This window comes from Sinocyclocheilus grahami, unplaced genomic scaffold (assembly GCF_001515645.1).
Source record: "Sinocyclocheilus grahami isolate Dianchi unplaced genomic scaffold, SAMN03320097.WGS_v1.1 scaffold214.1, whole genome shotgun sequence".
NCBI classification, from domain to species: domain Eukaryota; kingdom Metazoa; phylum Chordata; class Actinopteri; order Cypriniformes; family Cyprinidae; genus Sinocyclocheilus; species Sinocyclocheilus grahami.
Window position 1 is genome coordinate 1167082 of NW_015505393.1, and position 14429 is coordinate 1181510.

A 14429-nucleotide genomic window follows, 5' to 3' on the forward strand; every position below is an offset into this window, starting at 1 on the left:
TTTTTGGACACATTTGGATCTATTATAGGACACGTTCAATCTCACTATATACTTACCCTTTCTCTTCACCCTGCTCCTGTAGCTTTCCGTACTGAAGTCAAAGCACAGCACAGGACAGGCAGGTCTCATAGTATGACAGGTATAGAGGATCCGTCCCTAATGTTTCACCCTGTTTGTTGTCGGTCTTTCATACCTGCTGTCCTGTGCAAGGATGCAGTCACCATAAAAAATACAGTGCCATAAAAAATTATTCACCTCCATTGCACATTTTCTTACAGCATTGGAAACACAATGTTCACTACTCACATCTAAACTAACTAATCCAAAAAGGGTGAATAATTTTTCATGGGCACTGTTATACAGAAGGATTTTTTTTTTCACTTTTTTGTCTACACCTTACCTTTCCCATTATGCATGTGAGTATAATTACTTTTTCTTTTTGTGTTTGTGCCATTTTAAGTCCATTAAAAATTGTTGTATGCATTATGACGTTTAAAAATCAGTAATACGATTTCATATCTATCATTGTCATCATCATCTACAGTGGTGACCAAAAGTCTGCAAGAAGTGCAAAAAATGACTTCTTAATGATCTTATGACTGGTCTTCTTTTACTTGTTTTCCAGTAAAAAGATCTAAAAATCTTTAAAGCAAGATACACTTGCTTGAGAAGCAACATTGCATAAGATATTAAGTCTGTTTTTACTTATTTATATATATAAGCAAGTAAAAAATCTGTAGTAAGACTAAATATTAAATATAATATTTGTATTTTTTTGAATAATAAATATAATATTTATTTTAAAAAATTGTTGTCTTGGGGTACTTTTTAAAATGTTTTTGAAAGAAACCTCTTATGCTCACCAGGTCCAGATTTATTTGATCAAAAATACAATAAAAACTTAATTATATTATTACAGTTTAAAGTATCTATTTTCTGTTTGAATGTATTTTAAAATATCACATCCTTGAGACATTCTAATATGCTGATTTGGTGCTCAGGAAATATTTCTTATTATTAATAATGAAAACAGTAGTGCTGCTTTATATTTTTGTGGAAACAGTGAGGCTTTTTTCAGGATTCTTTAATGAAAGTTTAAAAAACAGCTTTTATTTGAAGTAGATTTTTTTTTGTAAAATGTCTTTACTGTCAATTTCGATCAATTTCATGCAACCTTGCTGAATAAAAGAAATAATATCTTTAAAAAAACACATTGTACAGTATATCAGTGTTATTAAACATTAAACATATTTAACTTTCTGAAAACAAGGTTCAGTATCTTATGCGGTGTTGCTGTAGTTTTTTCTCAAATTGTTATGCTGATAAAATAACTTGAAAAAATAAAAAAGATTAAATTAGAAAAAAATAAACATAATAGGAGCATTTTCGTTAATGGAATTTAGACTTCACTGTATATTTTCTGTGAGAAAATATGAACAAGTCATCTTCACATTCATTTGCTGATGTTGCACTTCCTGATTTCGAGCATTTAAATTGATAATTTCTGTTTCCACTGAAGGCGCAGAGACTACTCGGTCCCGCTCGGCCCGCAGTGGCACCTCTACACCCCGCACGCCCATGTCCATGGCCATCACCCCTGGAACCCCTCCCAGCTACTCCTGCCGTACTCCAGGCACCCCCCACACACCGGGCACCCCCAAATCTCTCAGCCTGCTGTCCCAGGAAAAGAAAGTGGCCATCATCCGAACGCCTCCAAAATCCCCGGCGACTACACCCAAACAGCTGCGCGTCATTAACCAGCCACTGCCTGACCTCAAGAACGTCAAATCCAAGATCCGTTCTATTGATAACATCAAGTACCAGCCCAAGGGGGGCCAGGCAAGTCCAAATGCTCATGATTCGTCCTGGTTTCACCTCAGCTTCCACTCTCTTTTCCCCTCCCCATCTGTTTTTCTTGCTGTTGTTATGCACCTTCAGGGTCGATTCTGTCCCTTGTGGGCACATTGTCCTTTCAAGTGTGCTTTACTGTATCTCGCACTCATCACTATTGCCTTATGTACGCATGTACTGTGTGCATACTAATGGTTGCACATAATAGCTCTTAGGCCAGTTCACTCGTCTTAGATTGCCTTGTTCCTTCCCTGACTGGAAGGTAATTTATTCTTATGACATGGCATTTATTCTTATGGCATGAAACAAAGCATGCTCCAAAACTTTACCTCATTATTTTTTTTTTATTAATTTAAATATTTATTTTAAATAGCAACATTTGCATTTTGAAATGAATCAGAGATTTTTGTTTTTATACATTAGTTTGTCAAAATCATGACATTACATTTATCTTTCATGTTACCTTTCATCAGTTGATTTAAAAAAATAAATTATATGGCAAGACGATTCAATTAATTGCATGTTTTCATCTTTTTTTTTGTTATAAATAATTATTAAATTGATACTCCTAAATATATATTAAAGTTATATAGTTTCAATATATACAGTAAATGTGTCATTAATTACATTATATTAAATTATGTGTGTAATTTTATATTATATTGTTTATATTTTTACTGTTCAAAAGTTTGGGTCAGTAAGTTTTTTTTTAAATAAATTAATACGTTTATTTAGCAAGGACGCATTAAATTTATCAAAAGTTACATTAAAGACTTTTATAATGTTACAACAAAAATATTAACATCACAGGAATAAATTACATTTTGAAAGATATTTCACCATATTACTGTTTTTGCTGTATTTTTGATCAAATAAATGCAGCCTTGGTGCGAAAAAGAGACTTTGTTTAAAACCATTAAATCTAACTGACCCCAAACTTTTGAATGGTAGTTTAAAAATATGTATTTAAATGTAAACATATGGATTTTTGTAAACACTTTTAACACTATCAGATACCTTCAAGTTTTGCCCCAGTACTGAAAAAAATAATTAATGGAATATTTGTGTGACTGTGTTTAGTATTTCTGCCTCTCTTAGGGAAATGCTAGATAGACTGTTCTATTACAGAACTCTGTTTGGATTTTATAGTAGATTGTAGAACAACTGGACTGCATCCTGGGATTGTGGAAACTTTGAGTATACACACATAAATGCACATACAGATAGGCACTAGGGTGGTTTTTATGTCTAGGACATACTGGTCTTTACTGGAAGGTTTGTTTTCCAGGTTGAACAGAGTTCAGCCGGGACGATGAGGACAGGCTCGTGATGTAAACACTCCTTGTGTCTTTATGTCATTTCATGCAAGCTTGCTGTAATGACCAGGGTGTATGCTGCGTGTTGGAGTGACATATTTATGTCTGGCTTGTGACAGAGTGCAGCGGTGCAGAGAAAATAATTTCATCAGCCAGAGGAGTGGGAGATTGTGAGGTTACTGGGGTGGGAGACTGCAATGAGAAATGATAAGGAAGGAAATTAAGTGACATTGGAGTAATTGAGTTTGTCTGTTGTGTATGTCTTAGAGACAGTGTGTAAGATTTCAGTTCTTGAGAAATTTTTTTTAATGGGGGAAGATCAGTTTTTCTTGCACTTTTGAAGTAAAACTTTGACAAAACAGCTCAATATTAATATAGTAGCAATATAGCAGTATTAAATGAAGAAAAATGTTGGTTAGGACTTTTTTCTATCATGAAATGATTAGATTTGGAAAAGTTGGAACATTTTTACATATAAATTTATATATGTAAAATATTTATATTGAAAAGAGAAGTATCTTGTGTTTTGTGCTTACAAGTTAATGTCTTAAACTGACGATCTTGTTACTGTGCTAATAAATAGTGTTTTCACTATATTTTGGATATTAATATCCATGCAGAGTTGATGTTGTACGACTCGTTCAATGAATCGCTGGCCGACTCAGTGATCAGCCTTAAAACAGTGATTCTGTCCAAATTCCCTATAAAATCTTAAATGATTCCCTTTGAGCTAAATTGACCCGTTTCCCTTACATCCTCAATAGAAATGTTATAAATTTATATGTTTTAAAAAATATTTTTAAATAGTTTTTTAACAATTAATTTGATAACATTTCTATTGAGGATGTAAGGGAAATGGGTCAATCAAAACAAGATCGTCAGTTTAAGACATTAACTTGTAAGCACAAAACACAAGATACTTCTCTTTTCAATATAAATAAGGCTTTATTGGATACATCTAACACATAACACATAAACATACACACTCATACATTCACACAAGTTGCAGAAAGAGAGAACGTGAGGAAAGAATGAGTTTAGAAGAGTGAAAATATGAAATCCCAAGTTTATGGCAATATATACAATTGCATAGACCTGAACAACCATCAATCATCTAATTAACCCTCGCATTGAGTCTCTCAATGAGGCTGTCTCATCTCATCTTCCTCCGCTTATCCGAGACTGGAAGCAGTGCAGCAGAGCCCCCCAGACTTCCCTCTCCCCGCACACCTACTCCAGCTCCTCTGGGGGAACCCCAAGACGTTCCCAGGCCAGCTGGGAGACATAGTCTCTCCAACGTGTCCTGGGTCTGCCCCGAGGCCTCTTCCCAGTGGGACATGCCCGGAACACCTCACCAGGGAGGCGTCCAGGAGGCATCCGAAACAGGTGCCCGAGCCAATTCAACTGGCTCCTCTCGATGCGGAGGAGCAGCGGCTCTACTCCGAGCTCCTCCCGGGTGACTGAACTCCTCACCCTATCCCTAAGGGTGTGCCCAGCCACTCTGTAGAGGGAACTAATTTCTGCCGCTTGTATCCGCGATCTCATTCTTTCGGTCATGATCCAGAGTTCATGACCATAGGTGAGGGTAGGAACGTAGATCGACCAGTAAATTGAGAGCTTCTTCTTCACCTAAACAGACCAGTACAAGGACCGCATTACTGCGGACGCAGCACCAATCCGTCTGTCAACCTGCTGGTCCATTTTTCCCTCACTCGTGAACAAGACCCCGAGATACTTAAACTCCTCCACTTGAGGGAGCAACTCCCCCCCCAACCTGGAGGGGGCAATCCATCTTTTTCCAACTGACTCAATGAGGCTATAAACTTTATATTAAATGTACCAGTTCAGCTAGAATCTGGAGGTTGTACTTGCATTGCCTTTGTGTTAAGGGTTTCTCTTTTGTTGTCATCGTTGCAGAAAGGGGTTTCCCAAGGTTGCTGATTGGCTGGAAGTTCAGTGGCGAACAAAACGCGGTGGCAAAAAGGCAAGAAAAAGCATAATTTGATGGTGTCCCGAGTATTTAAACATGGCTGTTGGACACATCCCAAATGGTGTCTTGACCAATTAGACATTGTCTTAGCTCGGGGTGTTGCTATGTTTCTCCTCCCAATACATAAATCAACATGTTATCTTATCAGTCACATGATCCGAATTTTCCCGCTCTTGCAGAGTATAATTTGAACATGATTTCTATAACAAGAATATGATACATTTGACAAAGAATTGATTGGAAGAAATATTTTAAGCAAGAAGATTCAAACACACACATACTAAACATGAATATGAACCCTTAAGCTATTCAATAGTTATTAAAAATACATACACAATGAGTGATTAGAACATTATGTATTAGAACAAATGTGTGGGTTACATACATGCTATGAAGTTATGCAATGGACTGATATTTGTTTATAAGTCCTTTTAAGATGATTTTAGATGCATCTACACATGTAAAAAACAGCCTCTCTGTCGTTCTGTGAGGGTGTGCTTTGTGAGGAACAAAAAGGTCAAAAGGTCTTTAAGGAGCCTGGTCTTTGTCCTGGGTGGGGGAAACCTGTCCGAGGAAGTATGTAGTTCATGATTTCTACCATGGATTTACATGTGATGGTCAGCTGTGCATCTCTTTGACCATTAATCTTGGTTACTTGCCCCAAATTTGACAAACTCCTTCCTGAGTTGGGATTATCAATGTGTTCTTTTTTGTTAATGTTGCATAGAGCCCTGCATTTCAGCCCGGACCCGACGGGCCCCGACTTTTTTACGCAAATTGTGCACACCAAAAAGTGCACACAAATAAAAGTAGACCCTTTACAGCTACGAATGATGTTTTACTCTTACCTTTATGAGCAAAAATGACGGCATATCCACTGAAAAAAATGCAAGTGATCGCGCTGGCGCCTCCATGTCTTGCAGAGCGCTCTTTAGCTTCCACTCTCCGCACATTCTATTGGATATAGCGCACATTTATCTAGGTTTAACGTTTAAACATTGTTATATGCTTGAACTGTTTTATATCTATAGATTTTATTTTAGGCAAGTCGTGATGATTTGAGAAGGCTAAATCAAGGGTGGGCAAACTTGGCCCTTCCAGGCCACTTTCCTTCAGAGTTTATCTCCAGCCCTAATCATACACACCTGAACCAGCTAAACATTGTCTTCAAGACTACTAGAAGGCTACAGGCAGGTGAGTTTTATCAGGGTTGGATCAAATCTCTGCAGGAAAGTGGCCTGGAAGGGCCAAGTTTGCCCATCACTGGGCTAAATTAATCAAACATAGGCTCACTGTCTGCCGCTGGCCGCCTGGTCGTTACTTTAAAAAACAAAAACTTATATTTAACAAACAAACATTTTTTTAAATTAACTTCATAAAAAAATTTAACGAAATATAATCACTTTGCTATTACATACAAAACTGAACTATTTTGAGAAGGCTAAATCAAGGGTGGGCAAACTTGGCCCTTCCAGGCCACTTTCCTTCAGAGTTTATCTCCAGCCCTAATCATACACACCTGAACCAGCTAAACATTGTCTTCAAGACTACTAGAAGGCTACAGGCAGGTGAGTTTTATCAGGGTTGGATCAAATCTCTGCAGGAAAGTGGCCTGGAAGGGCCAAGTTTGCCCATCACTGGGCTAAATTAATCAAACATAGGCTCACTGTCTGCCGCTGGCCGCCTGGTCGTTACTTTAAAAAACAAAAACTTATATTTAACAAACAAACATTTTTTTAAATTAACTTCATAAAAAAATTTAACGAAATATAATCACTTTGCTATTACATACAAAACTGAACTATTTTAATAGCTGAAACAGTAGTATAAGCTGTTTTGGGAGAAGGGGAAAGAAAGACGCACTCGGGCCAGTAATTCTGATAAGCTGTCGGACACGGGCCGAGCTAGGGCCTGAGCGTCTCGGGCTAGGGCCTAAATTTGAGGCCCGTGCAGGGCTCTAGTTGCAAGCTGTTCTGTGAAAGAGCTGGTTGGTTAGGTTTGCTTCATATTGGCTGGCACTAGGATCTGGACAGATTTATGATGTTGTCTTGTTATCCTGGGCATCTTTGTGGAATTTGGCTCTTTGGGTTGTTCAATACCAATCTGATAAAATCTTAAATTGTCTGATTCACTCTGATACCCTACAGGGTGTATTACTTTTTATCTTACTTTTAAAGTCTTTTCCCCCCAGTGAAGCCCATTTATAATGTTAGTGGAGTTTTTTATTCATCAAAATATTTTTTATATATAATTAAGTTATGTTTACTTAATACAGTGTATAAGACTTTGATTTCATGTTGAATTTAAAAGTTAAAAGTACATTAGTAAAGAAAAGCTAATTTCATTCCAAATGAATTCTAAAGGTCAAATAAATTCTAAAGGTCAGAGAGTGAATAGATAAAATAATGTTAGTAACGTTAATAATAATGTTAGTTTTTTTCCCCATCAGAGCAGTCATAATCCAAAAAAAAAACAAAATCCTTAAACACAATAACAAAAATGTAGATTGTGTGTGACACCTTGTAAGCAATGACTAAAAATACTAAAAGTCAACAGTTCAATCATTATCACTTTTTAAGTTTGTCGCTAGTTTATCAAGTCCTTGTGAGTCCTGTAGACTTTACAGTGATGAATCATCTAGTGAAAATGGCATTGGAGTTCATTTTAGGGCACTCAGGACACCCTGAGGAGGGGCGTGTTGTATAACCTCTGTCATGGCCTGAATCTGTCTGGGCCCAAATGCTCCCTCACCCTTGGATGACAGCGGGTGTCTACCCAGCATAGTCACTCAAAGAACAGGTCTAAGAGACAGTGACATGAACCACAATCTCTCAGGGTTGAGTGACCAGGCATGTGGCGGCCACTGCCAGTCAGTGTTTGCCCAAGGGTGAGATTGGGTGAGGGTGCTCTGCCTGTCTGTGCCTTAATGACATAATATATCTACTGAGGGCCACTGAAGCAGACAGGGACAGTCTGAAAACTCGAAAATCAAAGAAACTCGGAAAGCATGTGTGTGTTTAATAATGTCAGAACACTTCATTAGATTAATATTCTAAAATATCTAAAAGCTACATCAACTCTAAAGCTGTGTTATGTAGATATTTGCATCTGTTCTCTTTCAAACATAAAAACAATGTTTTTACTTTACAGATATACTTTACAGATATAATTAATAATGTGTACTTTATCGTTTAATTCATAATTTTAAGAATGATTGTGATTTTGAGGTTGTATCATACCTTTTATTTCTTTTCCCCCACTGTGTTTTTCATCATAACAGATGTATATTTCATACAATAAATACCATTCTGACATTCCTGTTGAGATAATATCATACCTCATTTCTTAAAATTTAGTATATAAGACTTATATTATTTAAATTATACTTAAAGAAAAATAAAGAAAAATAAAGAGTCTGTTGGTGCCTTGACGAGCATTGTCATTAAAATGTAATTTCAGTTATGTTTTATTTTATTTTATTTTATTTGACTGGTCATAAAACTACACACTGTATTATTTTAAAATGTAAAGAGAGAAAAAAAGTTACTATTACTAAACAATTTTGCCACCAATTAGCGAGTCCTGCAGAGTAACATTCCCATTGAGATCATATAATATGAAGTCCATGAAGTTTTTTTTTCAAAATGTAGTTTTTTATGACCATATTTCACTTCCAACTTTCCGAGCCATAAAAATACATTTATTTGTCCTGCTGTGCCTTTAAGACTTTGAAAATATTGTTGCTAAAATATACATTCAAGACAAGCTTTTCTGGCAGCTTAGTTTCAATAAATGCCCTGAACTTTGGTGGAAATTTTGAGTTCTGTATGTTACAATATGTTTACATGTACAATGAACACAAAATATCTCAAAAGATTGAGATAAATTGGATTAATCATTATGTGACCCATTTAACATATTCTGTGTGTTTGTGTATGTTTTATGGCACTTTTGATCACTCAAAGTTGAACCTACCACATTAGTCATAGCTTGAAGAATGTATGTAGAGTCAAGAACTTTCATGACTCATGTATCTCTGGAGACTAAACACAGACGCTCGCTCTGGCTCCACTGCAGCTGTCTCTCTCCCCAAAGGGTCATCATCTGTGCTTTGTTCTCCATTAGCCCTTCTGCTGATATTATGTGCACCTCATTCAGGTTTGCAGTCTCTCGGTAGACTGATATGTGTGTAAGGATGTGTGTTCAAGAGATTTCAGTAGCATTGACTACAGTTGTTCACTTTGACCTGCTTTCTGAACCGGCGCAGATCCTAATCCCTGTTCCCTCATAAATTAAATTAGAAAGCAGCTGAGGCCAGTTAAAAGCATACAAAAGCTTGGTTATGAGTGCACTGTTGAAGGCTTCTGTTCCACTGCAGTAACAGCTAAATGGATTGTGCATCAGATGATGTGTGAAACTTTCACTGTAAATTGACTACAGCAGTATATATCATATCAGATATCATTGCTTGACTCGGGTGTCTGATAGACTGCAGTACAGTTAGCCTTTATAGACTATACTTCATACAGACTGATTCATAAAAATGATTTTGCTTGACCTCTTAGGTCCGATGAGCTTCTTCTATCAAAAGGCCCAATTAAAAAAATTATTGATTTTTTTTGCACTATGAAAATAAATTCACTGTCCTTAAAGAAGAATGCCATTTCTCTTACACTGCCATTTAAATGTTTGGGATTAGTTAGTTAATGTTTTCTGCTTTGAATTTTATTCAAAATAGAAATCTTTTGTAACAATATACATATATACACCATTCAAAAGGGGTCAGTACATTTGGGGTCAGTACATTTTTTTTCTTTCTATTTTTGAAAGAAATTAATACCTTTATTCTGCAAGGATGTTAAAAGGTGATAGTAAAAACTTATATTGTTACAAAAGACGTCTATTTTGAATAAATGCTGTTTTAAAATTTTTTATTCATCAAAGAATCCTGAAAAAGTGTCACAGGTTCCAAAAAATAAAAAAGCAGCACAACTGTTTCCATCATTGATGATAAATCATCATATTAGAAGGATTTTTGAAAGATCATGTGACGTGAGTAATGGCTGATGAAAATCAGCTTTGCATCACAGGAATACATTTTAATTTAAAGTACATAAACGTAATAATATTTCACAAAATTACTGTTTTTTCTGTATTTTTGATCAAATAAATGCAGCCTTGATGAGCAGAAGAGACTTCTTTCAATAACATTTAAAATCTACTGATCACAAGCTTTTGAACGGCAATGCAAATTTAAATCATTAGCTGTAATTATCTATCTTTTATTTTGTTATTTTATTATTTTGTTTTATTTTATTTTATTGACTGGTCATACATTTACGTATTATATTACATATTTACATAATTACTTGTTTACATATGATATTTTCTTGATTTAAATTATGTATCTTTTTTATTTATTTGATTTAACCGGTCATGAATTTACTTTTTTATTATGTAATTTATTATGTTATATTGTTATATAAATGTGTGTGTGTATTGCTTAAAGTGATCTATTTTTATTTGTATTTATTTTATATTTATTATTTTTACTATTATTTAATTTGACTGGTATTGATTTACATACAGTATTATGTTAAGATTTAAAGAATAGTTGCTATTACTATTTTGTCACCAATTAGAGTCCTGCAGAGTGACTCACAAAATCCACATTTAATAGGACGATCTCTTGGGGATTCTTGAAAATGTTGCTAATCAGGACCCCAATAAGAAGTGAAGTTGACATTTGCTGGCATTGGGACGAGGCTGAGTTTTACATGTTATAGTTAATTAAATTTGTAATGTTCATCAGGAATTACCTCTGTGTTAATCTATTCAGCCCTTCAGTGTGATGCTTTCACTAAATGGAGAAACTTTCAGCATTAATTAGCATAAAATAAGTGAAAGCTTCTTATTTGTGTTGATGCAGCATATGGGGGTCTAACTGTTGGAAAGAGTGTCAACAATTAGTACAGCTGTAGTTTAACCCTTAAGGGGTGTTCATGCTGACAGTGATTAAATCACAATGTCTCTGCACTGTTGGTTCTCTCCACTGCCGAATGGTAGTCGCCGCATTGTGTTGCTGCACATTTGCATAAAGTTGACCTCTGCTCAACTTTGTTGTTTCTTCAGTGCTTCACTTTTATCGACTGGGTATTGCTTGGTTGATTTTGGCTGCAGGTGCTGTGAGCACATCGACAGTGGTGTCAGGTCCATCTTTGGTTGGAGTTATGGGCTGTCATCTAACCAATGCACAGCTACCAGTTCTCTGTATGTGCATGTAAGTGTGTGTGCTTCCATCTTCATTAAAAGAGCTTTGTATTTTCTAGATTCAAATTTTAAACAAGAAGCTGGACTTCAGTCACGTACAGTCAAAGTGCGGATCCAACGATAATCTGAAGCATTCGCCCCATGGAGGCAATGTATGTACTGCTCCCTCTCTCCATATATCTCCTTCTTTTCCAAAGCCAATAGACCTCCACGATTTTTGACCCTTTACTATGTCCATTAGGATTAAATATGAACATTTTGCTTCCTTTCTGGATCTGAGGGTCCTAGACTTCCAACTTAGAAATGTTCCAGACTCATTTCTGTTGCACTGGATGCTCAAAGCTACAGATAGGACAAAATGCCTGCCGTGGCAGAATCAAACATCATATAGATGCGATCTTCAATAAACACACACATCAGATATAATATGAAAAACCTGTATATGGGATAATATACAAAACTGAAGTCCCTTCTTGTTGTTCATCTTGTGAAAATATATACACCCCATATGCAGTGTTGGGGAAAGTTACTTTTAAAAGTAATGCATTACAGTATTGCGTTACTCCATAAAAAAGTCACTAATTACGTTACTTAGTTACTTTTTATGGAAAGTAATGCGTTACGTTACTTTTGCGTTACTTTTTAAATCTGGGCAGGGCTTGCTTGTTTGTTTTTAAAATAAAAAAAGTTATATTTTTGGCAAATATAAAAGCCTTTTCACACCAAAAGTGAAATGAATAAGCCTCAGTCTGAAGGGAAAGTACATTTACGTCTGTACAGTAGAATGCAGAAGAAGAAATTTCAACACACTTCAGCAATAAAAAAAGACACACAAATGTTTGTCTAGAGTAATTTTTGCTTATTAGTACGGTTGAACTGGATCATCGAAGGTCAGAAGCAAAGACATTGGTTAATAGAATGGGATTAAATACATAAAGGATATTTGTGCTGTTTAACATTTAATTATTGCAGGTTTGCGTCATATTCTGAGTTGCATTATTTTTATCAATTTTGAGGAATACTGAATCTGTGTTTTTTTTTGTGAGTGAGATGAGTTAATGAATATTCATATTTATTTTAGAACTACAGTAACATCTTCTGATTTCTCTCAACATGGGGACAGGAGACTTGTCAATCAATAAATTGGAAAAAAAAGTAACTTGCGTTACTTATTTGAAAAAGTAACTCAGATATTCTCTTGTAAATTAAAAAGTAATGCGTTACTTTACTAGTTACTTGAAAAAAGTAATCTGATTACGTAACTCACGTTACTTGTAATGCGTTACCCCCAACACTGCCCATATGTATGTATTTGTAGACTGTAATGCAGGTGTTTGATGTTGACCTATCAACACTTGTGTGTCAACTGTATGGAAGTCATATCAAAACAAGACAACACATCATCAGCCCTTCTTTTCAATATTTCCAGTTTCTCTGAGAAAAAAAGTGTTTATTTTTTATATACTTACAGTTTTGCTCAACAGACTGTACCATGGAGTAGTAGTAGTAGAGTTTCTTATGCTCACTAAAAGGCTGCATTTGTTTAATAAAAAAATGCAGTAAAAACAGTAAACTTATTAAATGTTATTGCAATTTAAAAGAACTGTTCTCTATTTTAATATATTTTTAAGTGTAATTTATTCCTTTAATGGAAAATCTGAATTTTTTAACAGTGACTACTCCAGTCTTCAGAGTCACAACATTTAATTTTGATTTAGATTTGAAAGTTTTAGTAGTAATTTTCAACATGTTAATAATTGACATTTCTCTTTGTCTGTTATCCTGTTTTTTTTTTACCAAGTATGTTGCAGTGAATTTATGGGATTGCTTTTGCTGCAAAGGATACAATGCTGACTCACAATTTGACCAAGGCAGCAGTATAATTATGCCTAAAAAAATCCCAAAGGGCTATGCTGCTACATAGTCAGCTCACTAGGTTTTGCGAGTCGTAGTCTCTCTGTTGTTTCTGATTGTGCGTATTGACAAGGTGTTTTCTAAATGTCAGCGCTGGTATGTGCTGAGTCATGTCTGCACTTCAATCAGATTAGCTTTTTCTTCCCCTCGCAGCAGCAGTCAGTCACTGTGAGTGACTATTACAGCAAAGCTATAATGACCACAAGGTGTAGAGCATGACGCTAGCAATGCCAAGGTCATGGGTTTGGTTTCCAGAAAACATTACTTACGCTGTCTATTTAGTTTAGGTTAAGTATTTGATGAGCTAGATCACTTTTGTGACAGAAATGAAAGACTCCTATCAACATTCATCAAGCTCCTCAGTAATAACAGTTATTTATTACTCTGAAATAACTGAAGTTTGACTTCGTTTTTGTCCAAATGCACCAGTATCTGAATCAGAACCCACTGCAATGTTAACTTCGCCATGAATTTATAAACAGCTGAATGTGTGTCATTTGATTCAGTGATTTGATGCTGGATTTGTGATATTCATTGCACTTGTTTTTCTTAATGTTGTGGCATCTTCAGCATATGGATCAGTTCTGCTTGATTTGCAGCTCAGTTAACCATTTTTATGCATTTAGCAACATAGTTCTCTGTGCCTTTTAACTGTCTGTGTGTGTGTGTGTGAGTCACACACACACCCACACCCTGGACCACAGAACCACTCTTAAGTCGCTTGGGTATATTTTTAGCAATAAAAAAAAAAACCGCTGGGTGTCAAAATTATCGATTTTTCTTTTATGCCAAAAAATCACTAGGTTATTAAGTAAACATCATGTTCCATTAAGATATTTAGTCAAAACTTAATTTGATTAGTAATATGCATTGCTAAGAACTTAATTTGGACAACTTTAAAGGCGATTTTCTCAGCATTTACATTTTTTGCACCCTCAGATGCTCAAATAGTTGTATCTCGGCCAAATATTGACCTGTCCTATCAAACCATACATCATTGGAAAGCTTATTTGTTCCGATTTCAGATTATGTATAAATCTCAATAAAAATAATAATAAAAAAAAAAAAGTCACCCTTATGACTGGTTT

General features: G+C 35.5%; 1 protein-coding gene across 1 annotated transcript in view; it reads left to right on the forward strand.

Annotated features, from left to right (window-relative positions):
- The window catches only part of LOC107596094 (microtubule-associated protein 2-like), a 43986-nt gene that overhangs the window by 25681 nt on the left and 3876 nt on the right, over window positions 1–14429 (forward strand). Inside the window, exons 12-13 of the mRNA XM_016286712.1 lie at window positions 83–139; window positions 1520–1839. Coding sequence (XP_016142198.1) covers window positions 83–139; window positions 1520–1839 — 377 coding nt within the window. The remainder of the gene's footprint in view (window positions 1–82; window positions 140–1519; window positions 1840–14429) is intronic.